This window comes from Brachycentrus maculatus, unplaced genomic scaffold, assembly GCF_059751285.1.
Source record: "Brachycentrus maculatus isolate JH-2025_06_01 unplaced genomic scaffold, ASM5975128v1 h1tg000090l, whole genome shotgun sequence".
Lineage (NCBI taxonomy): Eukaryota > Metazoa > Arthropoda > Insecta > Trichoptera > Brachycentridae > Brachycentrus > Brachycentrus maculatus.
Genome location: NW_028280844.1, coordinates 1,864,156 through 1,886,035, shown reverse-complemented (window position 1 = coordinate 1,886,035; position 21,880 = coordinate 1,864,156). Strand labels below are relative to the sequence as shown.

At 36.7% G+C, this 21,880-nt stretch overlaps 1 protein-coding gene across 12 annotated transcripts in view; it reads left to right on the top strand.

The window, feature by feature from the left end:
* Window positions 1-21,880, top strand: part of LOC148310653 (uncharacterized) — a 31,911-nt gene that overhangs the window by 9,795 nt on the left and 236 nt on the right. For 4 of the 12 annotated variants that reach the window (XM_088258070.1, XM_088258067.1, XM_088258061.1 and 1 more), the window contains 17 exons: window positions 689-901; window positions 1,544-1,708; window positions 2,518-2,743; window positions 3,536-3,662; window positions 4,001-4,215; window positions 4,999-5,112; window positions 5,443-5,630; window positions 7,836-8,032; window positions 9,154-9,274; window positions 10,427-10,651; window positions 11,826-11,964; window positions 14,409-14,503; window positions 15,537-15,810; window positions 16,394-16,530; window positions 16,621-17,132; window positions 18,068-19,664; window positions 21,698-21,773. In XM_088258070.1, coding sequence (XP_088114196.1) covers window positions 689-901; window positions 1,544-1,708; window positions 2,518-2,743; window positions 3,536-3,662; window positions 4,001-4,215; window positions 4,999-5,112; window positions 5,443-5,630; window positions 7,836-8,032; window positions 9,154-9,274; window positions 10,427-10,651; window positions 11,826-11,964; window positions 14,409-14,503; window positions 15,537-15,810; window positions 16,394-16,530; window positions 16,621-17,132; window positions 18,068-19,664; window positions 21,698-21,773 — 4,621 coding nt within the window. Of the gene's footprint in view, window positions 1-688; window positions 902-1,543; window positions 1,709-2,517; window positions 2,744-3,535; window positions 3,663-4,000; window positions 4,216-4,998; window positions 5,113-5,442; window positions 5,631-7,835; window positions 8,033-9,153; window positions 9,275-10,426; window positions 10,652-11,825; window positions 11,965-14,408; window positions 14,504-15,536; window positions 15,811-16,393; window positions 16,531-16,620; window positions 17,133-18,067; window positions 19,665-21,697; window positions 21,784-21,880 lie in introns of all 12 variants that reach the window. The other 8 variants (XM_088258072.1, XM_088258065.1, XM_088258069.1 and 5 more) reach the window with 5 other exon arrangements.

The following is a 21,880-nucleotide window of genomic DNA, read 5'->3' as shown; positions in this document are numbered from 1 at the left end:
CATGTTTTCAGAATGCCTAGAAAATGTACTATACCCCAGAAAAATAATCATATTTTTAACTTAATATTTACCCGCTAGAGGGAAGAAAATGTTGTTTTTTAATTTTGTAGAAAAGGTATTGTTTAATTATTTTTTTAAATAAACTAAATATTTTTCAAATGGAGAAAAAACCTTTAGGTTTTACTTAAAAATATCTGTTGCTCAGAAAAAAGTTCAATAAGTGGCTTGATATTTATTTTTAATACATTGTATTATATTTTTAAACTTTAAAAACGTTCTCCTGAAAAATCAAGTTTTTTGATTTATGACGTTCTTGAAAGGAGTGCGCGATATCGTTGTCGTACAGGAAAAAGTGACCAACTACCAAAACGTAAAATGTTCTGGAGGGCCATTTAAGTCACTGTTGCTTGGCAAGGAAATAAACATCAATGCAGTTAGTCATTTTTAACAAGTCAATATATTATACATCCAAATTTAAAATCCTTTGGGATTTTTTCAGGGCAATATGTATTAAGCAAGTAAGATATCAAATAGTCAATGATCACGTTTTTGTAAAACAATGCACTTGGTCACTTTCTCCTGTATGACTACGATATAATAAATAAGAGATAACTACATAGAATAAATGTTGAAATATCATTTATCGTAATGAATTTGTAGGACCATCTTCAAGTTGTGTATGTTTTAGGCGGAAGCGAAGGAACAGCTAGCCGAGATGAATGTTGCCAGAAACAGCCACTTGGAGCACTTTGGGGGTGCTACTGGAGACATGCACGACCCCCCCTCCCATCCCGCCGCGCTCCCCGTGTACCAGGGGGCAGGCAGGGTGTACGGCAGCAACCAGATCGGGGTGGCCACCACACTACCTCACGTGACTGAAGGAAACCAACATAACAATAATGTGAGTCATGTCAGAATGTCTTGGTATATAATGCCTGTAAGGAGATCTTTAACCTTTTAACTGCCGCCAGGTACATGTATGGTGGTAGCGTGCAGTCATTTATCCATAATCATAAAATTAATTGTTCATGGTGCAGGGTTGTCACAAAATTAGTCATAGTAAATATGAAAACTAAATTATATGTCAAAAGTAATTGTTTATGTTAGTTTAATATTAAAAGTATACACACACACACTATGATTTTAAAAAATTTAAAATAAAAAATCATCAGTTTCGGCAGTGACGGCAACTCGGGGATTATTGGACAACTCTGAGCGCCATTAGTTGATCCGACGACAAAGCTCTCTTTAATTTACTTTTAAAGTGGTAAAAACAAATTCTGTTTCAATTCTAAGTATGCAAAGATATTCTCAATAGATGTCACTATGCGTTCAATATATTTGTACATTTTAAATAATTGATTTTCTTTAGTAAAAGCCCATTTAAAACGGCGCGTCTTAAGACGTAATTTTTGTATGAGTGGCGCTCCGTGCACAGAAAATTATGCGTCTTAAGACGCTTTTGGCAGTAACCAGTTAAGAGGTTAACAAAATTAACAGGTATGCAGAATTGAAGATAAGCAATGTATGCATTTCATTACAGTACAATTGGATGAACCAGGGGGCTCACAAGCGTGCGTCGAGCTCTCGATCCCGTGAACCCCTTCCTGGGGCACGCGAGCCCCCTCCAGCTGGAGGCCCCCCCGACCAGGTCGAGATGGACATGCTGCGCGACCTGCAGATGAGGAGACAACACCTCGAGAGCCAGGTAACTCCGATTGGGTTATACACTCCTTTCCATCTTGAAACAAAATGCAGAAAGACCGTAGAGATATTTAAACCATAATAAGTCCCAAAAATAGACAGTAAAATTACACAATATGGTATAAAGTCTTATAGTTATGTATGTTATATAGAATGTAGTTATAAAAAAGAACTAAACCGACTGTAATTTTTATTTTTAGGAAACCAACAGCTACAAATACAAAACAGTAAACAAAACAATTAACACAAAGCCAATTACAGGTCTTCACAAATAGATACATGATATATAAAAACATTCATTCGCAAACAAACACACTACACACATACGCTCACATGGACACACATGCACCCACACATACACATACAAATGCACAACTAACCATAATTTGGAGAGCAAGCGCCGCACACTACTGTAGTTATTCTCAAACAAGTCTATGTTAAAAGTTTTAGAGATTGCGTGAAAATTGGAAAAAGTTCACCATAAATATGAATTCTGTCTGTAAAACAAGAGGAGTGTGAAAAGTGCTATTAAGTGCTATTGGAGTAATATAAAAAGAGAGCTTAGAAAGTAGTTCGGGACAGTCAATTGAACTAGAAGCTATTTTAAGTAGAAATATAAATAAAAAAATAAAAAATAAATACAGTAATAAAAATAAAGCAAATGCACTTGGCAATATGGCCACTTGGAGCGACTGCTTTTCTTAGCAATAATGTTTGCAGAAGGGTGACTAATTGACTGAGCTGTCTCGACATTTGCTGCGGTTTACCATCAGCGATCTTTTCTAGGTCTTCTAAGATCTTAACATGTCTCAGGCATTGCAGGTGGCCAAGATACAGAACCTGCATGCGGCGACGTCGTCTCTCGCGGACGCCGTGTCGTGCCCCCCGAGCGCAGACGGAGCGGCCGGTGCGGCGGGGGGCGCCTGGGGGGGCTCCGAGGGGGCGGCCAGCGAGGACGAAGCCGGCTCCGTGGAGGCCACCATTCGGAGCAAGGTGGCGGCAGTCAACGTCATGAAGGTGGAACTCGAGAGACTGAAGAGTAAGTACATCATCTTCCTAACTTGTTGTATTAACACTCGCCAAAGCAATCTTGAAGTGTTAAAAGCCATAACCCCTTTCAATGCCGGAAAGTATTAATATGGCCGTACCCAGCAGGCCGTGATTTTTTTCAACAAAAATAAAACCTAAAAAAGTAAATTTTTTGCATACAGATGTAAAGGATATTATGAAAACTTACCAAATATATACATCCTGTGGCGTTTGAACTGCCATTTACTTTGAAAAACACAGTTTACATACAACACATTTACTTAAATATTGCAGAATATAACTGTGTTCATAAAATATGTTTATTCATTTATTTATTTATGTTAACTTAAATTAGAAAAGGAACAAATTAAATGTTAATGTTGCCCGAAAATAATAAGTCATTTTAAAAAACTGTAGTCAGTAACCTTGTATCGGAGACTACCAGTGAAAGCTTTTAGAAAGATGACTGTAACTTTGATAATATCGGTAAATTGTAATATTATAGTATTTCTTGATCTTTCCAATAGATGTCTCTATATATTTTAATGAAAAAAATATTCCAATCGGATTTGGTATTGGCTTGTGACAAGCTCAATGGAGAGCGCGTTAACGTCCTTATGGCAGCAAACTGGTTAAAGAGAGGTGAAGAAGAGAATCCAGTCCATAGAATTTTTTTTGTTGGAGGTGAAGAATTTCTCTCTTTTAAGTCTCCTGAGAGCTACTAGAATGTTGAGAGAAAGCTTTTAATACAAATTACCTTTTTAATATTGTAGCAATATTCTTACCATAAATATTATTTCAGGTATGCTAAGGACAGTTGATTCCATACAAAACAATTTCGGAGTCAATTCAACATTTGAAGATGAAAATATATATGACAATTCTCACTCACAAATACAGCAGGAGAACCAAAATAGGAATCGGAACAGGTAAATTTATATTCTATCTTAACCCTTGAATGCATACCGTTGCGATTCTGCAACAACAATTTCACATCAGTTGAAACATCCTTTAGTCGCTAGGATTTGTTATAATTCACACTGTTACTTATTCATCACACACCTAGGCGTTAGAATTAAGTCAGCTTTTTATAACTAGATGGCGCTGTGAGTGCTTTCTTGACATTCAGTTATTGTGGTCAGATTTTTTTAAAATAAAAAAATAAAAAATCATGCATTCAAAGGTTAATTTAGTAAATGTTTCCGTATAAATGATGTTTTAAATACTAAGAGAATTCTATAAAATTAATTATTCTTGGATTTTTCAGGGTGTCCGAATCGTCTGTGAACAATGTACCTCTCTGCAGAACTGACTCAAATTCTTCATCCAAATTGATAAAGGACGGACAAGCCGCATCACAGAGCAGCGGTGCTAACTCTAAAAACCAAAATACTCCTCTCGGTCTGTCCAGATTGCAGAATTGTATATCCTCCGGCTCTAACAAGTGCACAAATGTCAGCGAACAGAATCACCAGTCCATTGGTAATTCCACCATTTAAGTATATTTCTCTCCATTCTAACTAACCATCACGCCGCTTCACCGCAGGGGTAGGCAGAGAGAATAGAACGCCACACCCCTCTGTCTTTGCAAACATTCTTCGCCTCTTCCACCTTCATGCATCTCCTCATACATACCCGCCGATTCTTTCGACTCCTAACCTGACCACCTTCAAGTATTTGGCATACCTGATCATGCCAACTTTTTCTTGGTCTTCCTCTGCTCCTTTTTCCAATTACATTCGCCTCATAAATTTGTTTTACCGTTCTTTCCTCACTCATTAGTTGTTCATGTCCAAACCATCTCAATACATTCTCTCCATTCAAACTTTTCAAATTTGGTGACCCATCTTCATCTATCCGTCTTCATGGTCTAATGGTTAGCGTGTTTAGCTACCGTGCTAGAGGTCCCAGGTTCGATTCCCAGGGGGGGTGAAAATAAATATTACCGATTTACGCTCTAATATTTATTTAATATTACCCTGCACTAGTCCCTGAAACGCAGTAACCTAGCCTTCATGTAAGTAACATCAAGATAATACTGCATCAAAACAATGCAGTGCTCTATGCACACTTGGGTGCAGATAAGGGTTTGAATTGATTGATCCTCATCTATCTCTCACCCCCAGATAGGTCATCATATTGATTTGAGGCTAAAAACAAAAAATGTCATCACTCGTCAGCAGTTAGTATATGATGTAGCAATTTGATAATGTAAATACGTATCCTTTAGGGTTTTGATTTATGGAAATAATTGTACTATTCCAGGAGACAACATGGGGTCTGGACTTGCCGCTATACAGCAGCTAACGCACGAACTGAAACAGGCAGCTCAAGGCTTAAGCGAAGAACGGCGTCGTTTAAAGCACGCTAGCAACAGAGGTAAAAATTATTCGTTTTCAATTGTATTTTTTTTTTGCTGTTTAAAATCTTGATCCAAATCCTCTTTTATATTATACATTCTCTATTTAAAAAAAATCTTAAACACATTTCGGACGGGTGTTTTTTACGCCTGAGGATCACTCGCAAAGGGATTTAATAGTTGTGGACATACAGTTTAGACCTTAACAAAGAGATTGGTATATATTATAATATTCAAATAAAAACATTAAATCGTTCCTTCTTTTCTGACTTTGAAATGAGGCCGTCTAGAAAGGTGATCAGCCCTCCGCTTAAATTTGAAGTATACATGTTTATAATCCTCATTTCCAGATATCTGCACATCAAGTGGATCTTCCATCAAGTCGGAGGATAAGAAGCGCACCAACAGCACGGGTGGTGGTCACGCTGCTGCCGGGTACCTCCCGAGGAGTGGTGGTCCCGTGGAGAGGAGACAGCTGGCCCTCAAGGCCGAGCTGGAGGCCAAGAAGAGGCAGCTGGAGCGTTTAATGAGCAAGGACGTAAGTTACTCAAAATAAACATTTAATGTAGAAAAAAAACTATCTACAATAAAGCGCCCATTATAGTTGCTGGATCCGCGTCAAATATATGTTGCGCCCTGGAACGGGCGGGATGTATATTTTTCCAACAACAAAGGTATTAGTCATCCATACATGTCTCGACATGAATTTAAGACACGGAGTGAATCATTATCATTTCGCTATTGAAAGTGGTAGACGTGTTCTGGGTGAGCAGTGACGGGTGCGTACTTAAACTTACCTACCTATTTTCGTGAAAGAGTTCGCGCCCGTTACAAGTTGCGTAATTGGACAGCGGACCTCCCGGTTAACAGGTTAACAATATTAACAAAAATAAGTGCAATAATAATTAAGAAAACACTATTACTACATACATATTACTATTACTAAAAATCATCACATACAATAATTATCACTGTCATACAATATTATAGATTAAATACAAAACAATAGATTTTCACAACAATTCGTCACATTGTGGGCAACCCACACTTCCACTATGGCAACTCAAATCGAGTGAAATAACGAACATCCTACACAAAGCCCGCAACGAACGGAAACGAGCCCGTTACACTTCGCCGCCGCCCGTCCTCAGATCGACACGTATTTCAACTGTTCTCATATTAGAATCACACGATTATTCTTAAGTATTTTCTTGATTGTAATTTTATAGAACTGAATAAATTTGTGTTAAAAGTAATCCGCTTTCATCTTGCTTCCCTTCTGATAAATTAAAGTGGTATTCAACTAGAAACCACAACATAAATGACAAGATATTGTAGGTTAAGGCGTTTGTCTACTGTTCTAGTGGTCCCAAACTCGATTTCTTGGGTGTCAAAATGTTCATTTTCACAAATAAAAAAACATTTCACAAAATTTTCAAATTAAAACATTTTTCATTCTAATATTTATTTAATAACACCCAGACCTGAAGCACAGATCTTGTTGCCTTTATGTTATTAACTATCAAAATGCACCATGCTACATTATTATGCCTCATTTTTTTTTATTTTTTTTTTTTATTCATTTAATATATTTACATTTTTATTTATAACATAATAACATTTGAATCATTTATACATATGTAGAACTTTTATATTTCGATTCGCTGTGCCTCTCCATAAAAGAGTCTGTGCTCTTGTGCTTGGAAAGGGACTTACACTCGTGGTTTAATGTTATATAATAAAAGATATAATAGTTTTTTTAATATATTTTTTTAAAGATTTAAATGTATAGAGCTTTAATTTTTTTCTTGAGGATTTTTATATCATCTATTTTTTTTATTTCTTTAGGGAGTTTATTGAAATGTTTGATTGCCAAATATTTGAAGTTTTGCTGAAATTGCTTGGTGTTGCATTTTGGAATAGAAAAATCGTTTGAGAATCTCGATGATAAATTCTTTGTTAAATTTAAATAGTTGTCACCCTTTAGTATTTGAAAAACTGCGGTTTTTTTATAAATGGATTCTATATTTGGGACTTGAAATTTTTTAAATAATAATTTTGTTGGAAATATGTTTTTTTTTTTCAAGATGACTTTAATTATGGTTTTCTGTACTATTTTCACTGAGTTCAGTATGTTGTTGTATGAGCCTCCCCATGCAATAATGCCATACTGTAGTAGTGAGTGAACGATAGCATAGTAAACTCTTTTTAGGTTGTCGATGGTTAGTATGTTTCGGATTCATTAATTTGAATATTCCCATAATTTGAAAAATGTTTAATTTCTGGTTCCTCTAACGATTTTTTATACAAAGCTTTCAATAATTAGAAAAATTTGTTAATTCTCAACACAATTCAGACAGGTGTTTTTTACGCCTGCGGACCGCTGGCAATGGGATTGGATTAAGATAATTTTGTACATATAGTTAAAACCTAAACAATGAGATTGGTACATAATATTCATATAAAAAGCATTAAAAATGAAATTCCTTTTTTTCTGACTTTGAAATGAAGATGTCGCAGAAGATAAAAATACCTTTCCCGTCCATAAGCATCAATCGACTGAACAGGTAGAAATACCTTTCCTGTCTATAGTGTGTTGATATCTCGTTAATTTGAATATTCCCATCATTTTAAAAATGTACATTTTCTGGTCCCTCTAATGGCTTTTCAAACATAACTTTCAATAATTGGAAAAAGTTGTTTATTTTTAAGAATAAAATAACAAAAAAAAATACAATTTCAGGTGGATCATCGGACCAACCAGCAATCTCTGGCTCTGGACCAATCGGCGGCCTCCAAGGCTCCGGCCCCCGGTGCTGAGGAAGCCTCTCTCCCGCACCCCCTGCCGCCGCCTGCCGTCCCCGGCGCTGCAGTGGCGGAAGATGACTGCGCATGCTCTGCGCTCACCATGAGGACAGACATTGACAACGGCTATTCCAGGTATGTTTCAAATATTGTACATTTCTCCACACAAAAAAACCATCATACCTTTCATAAGATATGCACATTTTAACTCACTAAAGACGGGAAAGATATTTCTAGCTGTTCGGTCGATTGATGCTTAAGAACAGGAAGTGTATTTTTACCGTCTGCGCCGGCCTAATTTAAAAAATAGAAATGAAGGAATTATTTGATGTTGACACTCTTAGCGCGTTTTTTGTCATTGCGGTGTCTGCTCTGCATTCCATGCCACATGTCATGATGAGTCGCACACAAGTTTGATATATTTTAATTTTGCTGTGGATCTTTATGTCAGGGTTTTTCCATCCTGAGATGACTGCAGCATTGTTTACTTGCCCCATCACTTCACATCGAAGATCTGTTTGACTACACAGGTCTATTATATTAAACCATATCCGCTCCCTAGGTGGAGCATATGGAGTCCACAAACTGTCTCCAGCCTTTTCTGTCGGCTGCCAGCTCCCTTGCATCTTCCCAAGTCAGATCCGCGTCCCGAAGTTCTGACGAAAACTGCCGACGAATTGTCAGCAGTGGTCGTCCTGGGCGGCGCGAACCTGTTGCCTTGTAAAAGAGGCAAGCTTGATTAAGGCTCTCAGGAGGCATGCGGAGTACATCGCCAAGCCAACTGAATCGCCTTTTCTTGACGACAGATGTGACCAAGATTTGCTGCGTCCTACGCCTTATCTCTTCATTCCTCACAAAGTCAAACCACCGCACGCCTAAAATTCTCCGCCTGCCATTTTCAGTCGCATACACTCCCAAGTACTTGAAACTCTCGACCCTTTCGATGCGCTGGTTACTCAACGTTAAGGGTTGTTGGGCATCTAGGCATGAGCTGTTGCATAACACATGGGTTTTTTGCAACATTTATTGTAAGCCCCATGTGCGTAGAGTACCTATGTACCCTGTTGACAATTAATTGAAGACCCTCGACGAAGTCATTAATTATAACAGCAAAACACAGGTCTACACTCAGATATTTAAACTATAATTTAGAGAAATACTTGTGACAAGAGTGTCATCGTTTAGTTAATGTTTTGTGATAATTAAAGTTTATTTTTTCAATCTAAAATACCAAATATCGACCTTTAATTTTGCAGTGACCAGGATGATGATGAAGCTTACGTCTCTCCTTCCCGGAATCAGTTGAACATAAACAGGATGAGCGGAGGGCTTTCCCACAAGTTGCCATGCAGAGGATCTTCTATTGATAATTTTAAGGTGAATTAAGATAATTTCACTCGTAAATGAGTGGAGGCTTAATAATAATTTTAAAAAAAATTGGTACTTTTAATTTTGGGCAATTGAAGAAATTCAATTAAAATAAATTAGCTTTTATTCATAATTTTCCAGCACTGTTGACCTACAAATTCAAGTTGTTCACCTTTTTGGCCTACATCCTCAATGATTTTAAAAATGATTTATTAAATGTAAATATCTATTTCAGTAAATATGTATTCTTGTTTTATATTATCACAATAACACATTATGGATTCAGTATAATAATAACACTCTGCAGTCAATTGTGTTATTTAATTTATTTGTGTATTCTCAATATTTGTATGCAAAATGAGAACACGATTTATGACAGAGTTTTATATTCCTTTCACTAATTATGTACTAAAAACTCGACTTGTGTATTTTATTGCACATTTTGTAAAATATTAAAAAATGTACGGACCACATTTTAGTAGGTCAATGCCTCTTCTGAAAGAACTGTGACATATTTATACATGTGTGACATATTTATACACAATTTGTTGCAAGCTGAAACAACTGAAAATTGACAGATGTATAAATTTAAGTTAGCCAATAGTACTTTATTTGGTTAGTAGTATTTCATACCTTATTTTTTTTTAATTAACGCTTCAGTCTGACACACCATTTGCTGCATCTGATATACTACACCTTACTAATAAATTTTTGGAAAATTACACTTTGTATAGTCACAAATTGTAGAAAAAAATCGCACTTGGCACAAAGTAAGTCCCATCTTATGATTGTAAAATGACTTTTTATTTGTATACTTATCATTTAAAAAATAATTTGATGAATTGATTTGGCAGTCACATTGTGGTAAAATCTATCCATTTTTAATTTATGTTTTACTCAGTAAATACTACTATTTCATAAAATCTATGGAGACACGTGTTTCGATGCATTCCGCACTATTTTCAAACAAATGATGCGGAAAACATCGAAACACATGTCACGGTAGATTTTAAGAAATAGTGGTACTTACTAAGTAAAACTTAAATTGAAAAAATCATTTTAAAACATTAACTCTTATGATTTTAGCTTCACCTTTAAAATTTGCTTTACAGACTGCTTTTCAAACTATGATAATTATGCTTATTGTTATCTTCCTAACAGGATGCGTGTTACTTCGGTGACTCCACCCAGTCCCTAGATGGGTCGTATGCGTCGCAGGGGGGCAACAAGCCCGCCGTTCCGGGGCAGGGGGCGGGCGCTAGCGGCTCCGGCAAGTTGCACAATCGCCCTCCTCTGGTCCCCTCGTCGCCTCCCCCGGACGCAGTCGCCGGGGCCTTCCTCACGCTGCCCGTCAGCAACGACGAGCCACCCTCTGCCAGAAATAAGGTATGGCTTTATTTAATCCGTCTACTGCACCTTTTGTCTTCTTGTTGTGACCTTCATGTGCTGTTTAGTGCGCGGTCTAACAGCCGACCAATAACACCGCGCGCGTGGCGTCAACGGCGTTCAAATCCAACCGAATTATAAAAATAAACTATCTCATAAAATTATAACTTTTACTGTTTTACCAATAAATATGGTACATATAACTACTATGCACGTATTTTATTATGTGTTTAGATCAGAAATGTGATAAATTAACATGAAAACATGTAAAAATAACTGAATAAAACATTACTCCTGGGATGTAAAGTTTTGATTTCTCACTGATTTTAGTTGATATTTCAATCAAAAGGATAATTCTTTTCTTACAGGGACATCTTTGGTCAAGTGTCGTCAATAAATTTGTATTAAAATTACAAGAAATAATGCATTACAAAAAGCTTTCTTTACTGATTTGTAGATATCACACGAAAGTATCTTTATAAAATGAACTACCACGAAAGGGGGTGTGGCTTAAACGGCGGCTGATTTACAAATGTAAAAACATACCTACCGCCAACGGTTGGCGGCTGATAGGCCGATGGGTTAAAGAAGAGAAAAAAATTCAAATGTTAATTAGTAAATTTAAAAAAATTGTTGATTATTGAGGGATTACCATATATGTGTACAACAAACAAGTAGAATAAATGTTATGTATTTTGTAAAATAAAATAATGTAATTTTTTCCACATTAATTTTATTTGACCATCAATCGGGTTTCGTCATAACCGACATCATCAGACTGGTGTGAGGCTAGATAAAATTCTGTATTATATACACAACAAGGTAGGAGTTGAAAACCATGATTTTATATAATTTTTCTGATAAAATGAATTTAAATTTAATGAGTTATTATCGATAAAATTAAGAAAGGTGTGTTGAGATGGTTTGGACATGTAGAACGAATGAGTGAGGAAAGAACGGTAAAACAAATTTATGAGGCGAATGTAATTGGAAAAAAGAGCAAAAACTTGGCATGATCAAGTTTGCCAATACTTAATAGTGGTCAGGTAAGGAGTTGAAACAATCAGCGGGTATGTATAAGGAGATGGATGAACGTGGAAGAGATGGTTAGAAATGGGTTTGTTTGTGAATTCAAATAATATTATGTGTTTCTTAAAAAGGTGTTTTCTTCCAGCAGGATGTGTGCGATGTGAGCAACGTGTCTAACGCAAGCAGCGAGACTTCGAGCGAGGGTGACCGGGACCCCGTTCCCCCTCCCATGGCTTCCCTGCCCCCTCGACACCACAGACAACATAATGACAAAAATAATCATGGTATGGCATTATCTAACTTAACCCTTAGAGTGCTAACCGTCGATAGATCGACTCTCTTTTGAGTATAAAGTGCGGAACGTCGGAATACCGACTATTGCGCAATTTGATTAAGGTATCGACCTATACGGATGTGTCTAAGCGCGCGCATGTATAACGTTTTTAATAAGTTAATAACATTTATAAAAAAACATTCAAAATTATTTTGCTGTGAATTGAATATTGATTTTTGTATTTTTTTAAGTAAAAGTTTTTTATTTCTACCTACAAAATGTCAAATTCGTCAAGTAGTCATGATGAAAAGCAATTAGCAATTTATGCAAAATATGTGAAAATAAGCTCAGCACTATAAGGGTTAATAACTAGCTGATTTATAATATTGTAAAACTCTCTTTGGTATGGAAATGTAATTTATTACAGCTTTAATAATTTATCGGTTAACTCCTTCCCTTAATCGATTCCCTCAGATGAAATCAATGTAATATTTAAACTCAGCGTAGCTAAAATTATAAGATTGTATTGCGTACAAATATATAGAAATTGTATTAAAAAAATGTAACTATATTAAATAAATAAATAAAAATATTGTTGAATGCCCAATGGTGGTGGGGCATACCCAGAAATGTAGACAGTTTAAATTTTTTAATACAATCCATCTGGGTAAAAACCGATATGTTTCACCTGGGAAATTATTCTCTCTAATAGCTGGTAGAGTATACAATAAGATTTTTTTTAAACCTAATGGTGCACAAGGCACTGCATCATATAAACACAGTGTTATCTTGACCGTTAACACATGAAGGAAGGGTGATCTGCCCTCCGCTTCATGTACCAGTCCAGGGTAATATTGAATAAATATCATAGTGAAAAATCACCAATATTTATTTTAACCCTCTTGGGAATCGAACCCGGGACCTCCAGCATGGTAGCCTATTTTGTCTGCCTCCATGTGGTGGTTAGTGCGCATTAGGATATTTAGTTCATAAAAATGCCAATCCAATAATAATCATAAAAATGCCAAGCCAATTGTATGCAAAGTTTACACGGTGATGTCCATTTACATTTTGATCTTGGTTTTGACATAATTAATACAGGGGATTCTATTTTTTGTCATGTTTGCATCATTTTACAGATTTTTTTCTTATCTTCTGTAATAATGTTTTGTACAGTACAAAAGTATCACATACTTAAATTTATTTCTCATTCATATACATAAAATACGCAACAGTCACCCATGTGTACGAACCCAAAATATTATTCAAATGTTCATAACCATAATATTACTTGTGAAATGTATACATGCATTTATGATTTGAAAAAAATCATTTATTAAATATTGTAATACAATGAATGCAACACTATATTTTAAGTTTGCATAATCTTATTTTTCATTTTTGGATCTGCTTTTAATTTCAAATATGAATTGCTCTAACACCTGTCGTCTTATTTGGTTTGTTATTTGTCTTCTCGATAAAGTAGTCTAGATTGTTCTTGATAAACGTTGACAGTATTTTTCTTGCGCTCCCATAAAATGATCTATTTCTAAAATTAATTAAAGAAATAAGTTGTTTTGAATTTAAATAAATAATGAAGGTCCTCCCCCGTGAGTAAATTTATAACTGTATCTATATGAATAAAAAAAAAAGATATTTATCGATTGCTTTGAAATTTTGACACAATGTTTCATTTGAATACCTGCATGTTTGTATACACCTGTGACAGGTAAAAACATGTTTTTTTTAAACCAGTTTTTTTTACCGTAATGGCACCGCCATCTATTGAACGTACTAAAAACACACGCAATACTTAACATTGCTCACGGCGTGTTAATTGACAGCTGCCAAAATATTATACATATACATACAAGCATTTTATTTATCATTCCTGATTTTTTTAAAAAAGGGAAATCAAACCTTCCCCGACACCCCCTTCATTAGTACTTGTAGTATAAATGTGGTAGTCCTCACCAAATAGTTACATTTTCAATATTGCATACAAAAATTATTTAAATGCAAATCTGTTCTTTTTACTGTATTCTATTGAAATCATTATTAAAGTTGCGACAAAACGTGACCAACCCTGTGTTAAACCAATATGGAATCATTAAATCACACCAAAATGTTACAATTTTACAAGCTATTTTCCTGATTACTTAAAATCATTAATAATGGAAATGTAACAAATGTGATAATGATTAAAGAAAACACTTGTTTTTTACCACTTGAGTTTTATTATAGACTACATGTTTCAGAAGTTAAACTTCCATCATTCAGGTCTGTATATACAGACCTGAATGATGGAAGTTTAACTTCTGAAACATGTAGTCTATAATAAAACTCAAGTGGTAAAAAACAAGTGTTTTCTTTAATCATTGTAACATGTCTTACCACAAAGTTAATGCCGAAACAATAAATAAAATAACAAATGTGATGTTGAATTATTTTTAGAATCCAACTCCGATCCGGACATGGTGCCTCCGCAGTGGCACAACCCTCACTCGGAGTCCCAGATGACAATGTGGTGGCACAACAAAGCTAACCAGGTAATGAATTGCCACAAAATAACAATTATTCCCAGCAGAACTTTTAAATGCTGTCGAGAATAAACTAAAAACTGCTCGGAAGGAAGAATGTAGATTTACGTAAAATTTTTACATAATGTGAAGTTTGAAGAATCATATTGTCTCATAAGACAGGCAATATTTACAGTAAAATCTTATTGAATTAAATAGGGCTTTTTTTCCATGTAATGTGGTTGAACGGCCTTCCGGCATATTTATTCACGGATAATTTAATTTTCATTTTTCAAAATCAATTAGACAAAATAATGTTGGCCCTTACGTAATTACAATCTTTATTTATATAATTTGTCAAAATTATAAAATATGGTATTGTAATGAATATTTAAATGATATTTGAATGTGTATATATTTTTTTGTCCGCCTCCGTAGTGTAATGGTGAGCAGGCTCGGCTACCGTACTGGAGGTCCCGGGTTCGATTCCCAGGGAGGGTCAAATAAATACAAGTGATTTTTTCACTCCAATATTTATTAAATATTACCCTGGACTGGTACCTGAAGCGGAGGGCTGATCACCTTTCCTTCATGTGTCAACGATCAAGATAACACTGTGTTTATATGATGCAGTGCCCTATGCACCATTGGGGTGCGGATAAGGGTTTGAAGTAGATATTTTTTTTAGTAAAAAGTGTTCCGGGACCTTTTTTGTTTAAAAAAAAGCCCTGGATTCAGACAATAATTATTATAATTCTTCCACAATTCATACAATATTATGAAGCTTTGATCCGTACGAGGATCTTTTCACATTGCTAAATCACAATGGAAATTAGACAAATATTGTAGTGTAGAATAGTTTAAGACTTCACAGATCACAACCGAGAAAAAAAATTTTTTTTGAATAGAATGTAATTTTTAGATTGTTACAATTTTTTTTGACAATATCAAATAGATTTAGCAGATATTGAAATCATGTTATATTATTGTTGGATTTTCCAATTAATATTTTGTTGTCATCCCGATTCCTCGAATAATATTAAATCTACTCATGAAATTTCAGTTGCAGCATCAATTGGAGATGACCAGTAACTTCTGCCAGTCACTGCTTCAAGACAAGCGCACTGGCCAAATGACACCTTCAACCCTGAACAATTCCTCGCAAACGACGCAAGCGCCGAGTTCCATCCTTCTCCCCAACTATCAAAGCAACGCTATGACTTTTCCCAACTATGCGAACCAAGCCATGTTTCCCAACTACGGAAATCCCTTCCAGGGTTATCCCCCCAATCCTATGATGATGCCGAACCCAAATATGGGAGCGATGATGTTTCCTGGTAAGTGGTTTTTAATTTTCCGTTTTTTCCCATTATTTTACTAACTACGATTATGTTCATACATTCAAGATAGTTTTGTTTTCAATTCCCAACTACTTCTTCAGTTTTTCTGCAAAATCTAGCAAGTATCATGTTTACATTACTGTAATCATTTCATAATGTTACAAATGGCTGTGCTTTGTTAGATTTTTTCTTCCTTCTGATTCTTGTCCACACCTAATAGTGCATAGGGCACTGAGTTGGATTGATTCAGTGCGGACTAGATTGTTAATTATACAAAGGCAAGACTATCGTTCTGCACTTCGAGTATCAGTCCAAGCTTATTTTATCATTAGAGTGTAGAAATTGCAAATGTTTATTATAACCTCCTTGGCAATAAAACCCCGGACCTCACGCACGGTAGCTGAATTTTTCCCTTCTGGTCTCCCGGGTGTTAGCGATCCCGTGGCTAAGCCCTCTGTGTTCAGCACTTTCCAGAACAGCTCCTGCTAATGCTACGTCTCTCTTCTATCTTGCCCCTAAGAATCAGCTGGATTAGCTAAATGCACTACCAACTATGTGCTGATAGTAGCATGTGTTCCAGGTATGGACATGATGGGCAGTCAACTGTGGGCTATACAGCAGCAACAGGCGGCCACCGCATGGGGGAGCGCTCACTGCATCCACCATCTACTCTGTCAGCAGAGAGAATTATCCTCACTCAGGACCACTGTCAGCAATGTGAGTCATCTGAATTCTTCCCGAGATAATATCTTTAATGATAATATTTATGAAATGTTAAATGACGTTCGTCATTTGCGTTTGTTTCAGTTGGAAGAGAGGCTACAGATGATGAATCTGAACATGCCGCGGGCACAGTCCACTCCGCCGCATCACTTCCAGGAGAACACTCCTGTCGCGCACGGAGCCCGGGCCAATTCCGCTCAATCACAGTACTGGAACATACAATCGCAAGCTAATCTAGCCTCTAGCGACGCTACCAACCCGCAATCCAGACTACCCAAAGCGCCCCACATCCCTCCGTTCCCCGCTGAGCATTTCGGCAATCAGCTGCCGGCCAACTTCATTCTGCCGTCCAACGTTTACCAGAGCGAGCAGATGAGCGATCCGGCGACGGCGTACAACGGCTGCCTTCCTCCCGCCGCAGCGCAGCCCGTGCAGAACAACCGGAACCCAAACTGCCTGCTTAACCTAACACCGCATGTGGCGATGAGTAACCCTCATCCGATGGCGAGCCAAACTCTAACGGGACAGAGCCCGGCACTCAATAACCAAGTGCCCCCCGGCAATCGGGCCAACAATTACTGGGACAATTTCAGGAGGTAGGCATTCATTCATTCTAGCGCTCTTCTCCATACTTTGCACGTTTATTTGGTCGGTCATAATGGTTCAAATGGTTGTTTAAACTGAGAAGAGGATTGTATGAAAATACTTTATTTTCAATCAGTTCAGAAAAATCACAGAGAAGGACCAAATTTCTCAAATTATGTCGAAATTTGAATTAAATACTTACTCTTACTGTAAATAAGCTAAAATTAAATATTTCGGTCACATTTTAAAAGTCAAATAAATAAATTTTGGTTTTTTATGTAAAATATTTGATTAAAACTTTTTCCGTTATAATCGACATATTTTACAATGAACGATTATGTATCTATGCTTATTAATTTAACATTTTTTAAGCCAACAATCAAACTACTAGGTTTTAGAACATTGCTTTTTATCATAAATATACATCAGTCGTTATAGAATCAAGTTCATAGTGTGATAACTACATATTTGCTATTTATTCATCAAATTAAATCATGATACCTACATACTTAATGATTATCTTCTGGAAGAGTCAGCGTTTGTAACCTACATATAACAATATGTTTTTGTGAAAGCACTAAAAGATTAAGCTTGATTTTTTTTCAGTGTGTTGTTTTTTGTCAATTAAATAAAAATACATATATATATATATATATATGTATTAAATATACGATTGCCTAGTAGTATATTTTACACGATCCTTTTTATTCTCCTTTCCACAAATCTTTTGAAAACAATATGTGATTATATTGTAATTATTATTATTCTCGGAAACTTTTCTTATATCCTGTTACTTTACATAAATTAAAATGTAAAATTTTGTTTGACATAATAAATATTTAAAATAAACATAAAAATATTGTTTTATTAGAAACATTCCACTATTCTTAAAAAAAATATATTTTTCCATTGGATTATTACAAAAATGTGTATTTTTGGTTTCCAGTTACTCGAGACAGAACCTGTTGTCAGGAAGCAGCAAGAGTAACACGGATCCCGCCTTGTCGACTCATGGACCTCATCCGCTGGTGGAGAGGTCGCATAATTCTCTGCACTCGGGAACACCTCCTTGTGTACCGGCTGCCGCTCAAGCTTCCAACACTCCGAAACGTAATGTCAACAATGTCCCCGAAGCTAGCTCGGACAGCGTTCAGCGCAGAGGCAGAAGGAACTTGTCGCAGGAAACAGAGTACTTCACCGCTCCTCCCGACGTTCTCAATGTAAACCAGAACGTCGATTCCGATCCCAATCAGCTGCTGACTAGCTTATTGTCCGGCGCCGATGAACCTCCCGCCATCAACAGATTCCACAGTTCTGTCAATGTTAACGTCAACAGGCTCGGTACTAACCCTATTCCCGAAATTATACAAGCTCATTCCAATAATCTGAATCTCCCGAGGTCTAATGGCGCTCACAAAAAGAAATCCTCCTCTAAACTTCCCGCTAAAAATTCTTCTAATGCGGGAAATTACTCTTCGGATTATACTCACAATAGAAATGTCGAAGCTAATACGGGAAACGATGTTTTCAACCCGAACCTCGCTACGGCGAGTACTTCCAACGACAGAGAAAAATCAACCACAAAACTGTTCGATCTACTCCGTGAAAATGTTTATTCCGAAGTGACGGCTCTTATCAGCGCGAATGAATCTCGTCCGCATTTTCTCATTCAGCTCTTTAGAGATCTGCAGCAAATAAGCTCGGATACGCTGAGACAGAGAGCGCTACAATCCATCCAGGAATTAGTCACGCAGTATTTATCAGCCGTAGAAACGGAGTCCTACGAAGCAAACGAGGACAGAAGGAACTTGCGCAGGATTCCGATAGCCGATGACAACTCGGGAATGATTCAGAACTCGCAGTCCAATGACGCTATTTTATCGGCAGACGTAGACAATGAAATTGTAAGGTTTATCATCTCGCATCACTCGGAAACTTGCAGCGAAGAATTATTGGAATCATTGCGCAATGTAGTGATGTCGACGATGGCCAACCAAAACAACCACACGGTCCTCGATCAAAATCTTGGCGATTGTTTTAGCAAATTTAGGGGACGCAAGCTCGAGGACATAAGCGATGACTTGGTAATAACAATAACCAGAGCCATTTCAACCGCGGACGCAAACAACGCGCTGGGATCCGAGATTTCTGGGGAAATTGCGGAAGCTTTACACTCCGAACGGAATGCTGTCTCTTACCAAGAAAATGCAGCAAACGACAGGCAGTTTGGGCAGCAAGTGTTGGAAAACTCCGAAATGGAATCTGCGAGTGGCCACATGGAGGGGTTGGCTTGCGCGTCCGGGATGATTGCCACTCAAAATGAAGCGGCGTGTTTATATCCCGCTCTGGGCAATTCATCTCACGAACCGCCAAAACGATTTATGAATATGGGAGAGTCAAAAATAGATCTGATTGAAAGTGTAGAGACATACAATGGAGATTTGGCTGAGGCGGATCAGAGTCGCCACGGCTCCGAGACTACTGCGGCCTCTGGAGATGGTCTCCCCGATGTGGTGGACACGGAGGAACAGACGCCAACTGAGGTAGCTCACTTTCCATTATTTATCTCAGTATTATTCTATATTATAAAGGGTTAGAAAGAATTAGACTTATTTTATATTTATAATTAGATATTTTAGCAACATTTTGAGTGTGTCCAAATACTTGTTCACAAATCTGGATCATCTCCAATTATAGGAGTTACCATGTTATTTTTTGACATCTCAACAAAGATGAAGAATTATATGGAAGTCTGGGCATTTACGGGGGTCACGACCGTCATAGGATGGTTTAAGTGATCACTGTACACGCGTGTAACATTCACCAATTCTACCCACGATTGACAACCACACTACTCAAATTCTAGAAACTTCTAGATATATTGATCAAACTCGAAACAGTGTGCGAGAGTCACTAAAGACATCTATGGTGGGATGAGGAAAGCTTTTAGAAACTCTTTCACTTGTATGTGAGGTCGGATCCTGGATTATAATCACATACATGAGAAACGCCAGAAAATATCCTTTTCAATTTATTATTTTAGCTTATAATTTGACCAGATAATTTATTGACAACATTTTGAGTGTGTCCTAATACTTGTTCACACATCTGGATTATCTATGACGGTGGTAAGCCCCTTCAATGCTCAGACTTCCGTACTCTTCAACATCTATGTTGAGATATTTTAGCTTTATCTAAATTGGAAATCAAAAATATTATATTTGGTTGAAGGCTTAACCCTCAGTGTGCCGAGCAGTGGCGGATTTGCCTTAAAGCCCCGTAGGCCCGGGCCTAGGGCGGCCAATTGTGACAAAAAGTCACTAATGATATTAAGAAATAACTACCTAAATATAGAGTACCTAAATATTCTGAAGGCTCGCGCATAGTATGGCGGGCCGCACTGCACTGCATCGTATAACAATCTTCTTCCTGGCTACATCCTAAATGCCCAGACTTCCATATTCTTCTTCATCTTTAAGAAGTAAAAAAAATATGGGAGCGATGATGTTTCCTGGTAAGTGGTTTTTAATTTTCCGTTTTTTCCCATTATTTTACTTCCATATTCTTCTTCATCTTTAAGAAGTAAAAAAAAAAATGAAACAATAACTTAAATACAAATGTAATTCCATAAATATAGTTTATTTACAAATTCTGATTTTGCAATCTTCTTCCTGGCTATATCCCAACTTATCGTCTTTGTAGACTGCTGGGGTCAGCTCTCCTCGTCCTCAGGTTGTAGGTCTGTCTGTCATGGACAACGTCACCTAGGCCATGTCTTCGAACCATGTTCTCTCTTTGCAGCATCCATGATTTTTTGGTTCCTCGATATATCTTTCGAGGAAGATCGTATAACAATAATCTTCCTAAATCACTTTCTATATTTTATGTAAAAAATATATTGTTCAGTAATTATTAATTAAAATATTATGTCAACAAATTTATAGTAGTGGAGTATCTTTTTTATGGTCCAATGGAATCCCAGGAAAATACTGTTCTTCTAATCCTTATCCACATTCAATGGTGCTTAGAGCACTGCTTTGTATAAAAGCAGAGTTATCTTGATAATTTTAAATATTAGATAGTATTAGTGGAAAAATCACTTCTATTTATTTTGTCCCTCCTGGTAATAGAACCCGGGACCCCCGACAAATATAGCAGCCAAAAACTAAAGGCGTACTTGATTTTTTTTAGAATGTTAAAAAAAAAATTCAATATTTCTCTTTGGAGTTAAAAGATTTTAAAATAATGCCGGTGACTTTTAATTTCTACCATGAATATTTATATTTATCCATACATACCTTTTACTGAATTGCATCTTTCAACTTTGATATGTAACTATGTATTTTTCCTATTATTTTAATTTCTTTTCCACACTTATCTATGAGAAGGGCACTACATCAGATTGATAGAGTGGGGGATATAAATAAAAAAAGTATATCTTTATAACAAATTTATTTAAAAAAAATAGTTGTAAATAACAATTTGGATCACAGATTTATCACAGATGAATTGAACATTATACATTAGTTAGAGTGTAAAAGTGTAGGACTAATACAATATTTGTTTGTGTTTAAAGGCTGAAGCCGAATGGCTCGGATTAGACCGGGTTCCGACACGTCTGCAAATGGAGGACAACCCTGGAAATCAAAGCGGTAAGTATTAGTAAGTTGCATTGGCTATTCACACGCCGGGGATGGAGTTTCAGCACTCCCTATAGCCATAAGGGGTGAAACTCCGCCCCCGGCGTTCCCTGGAACAA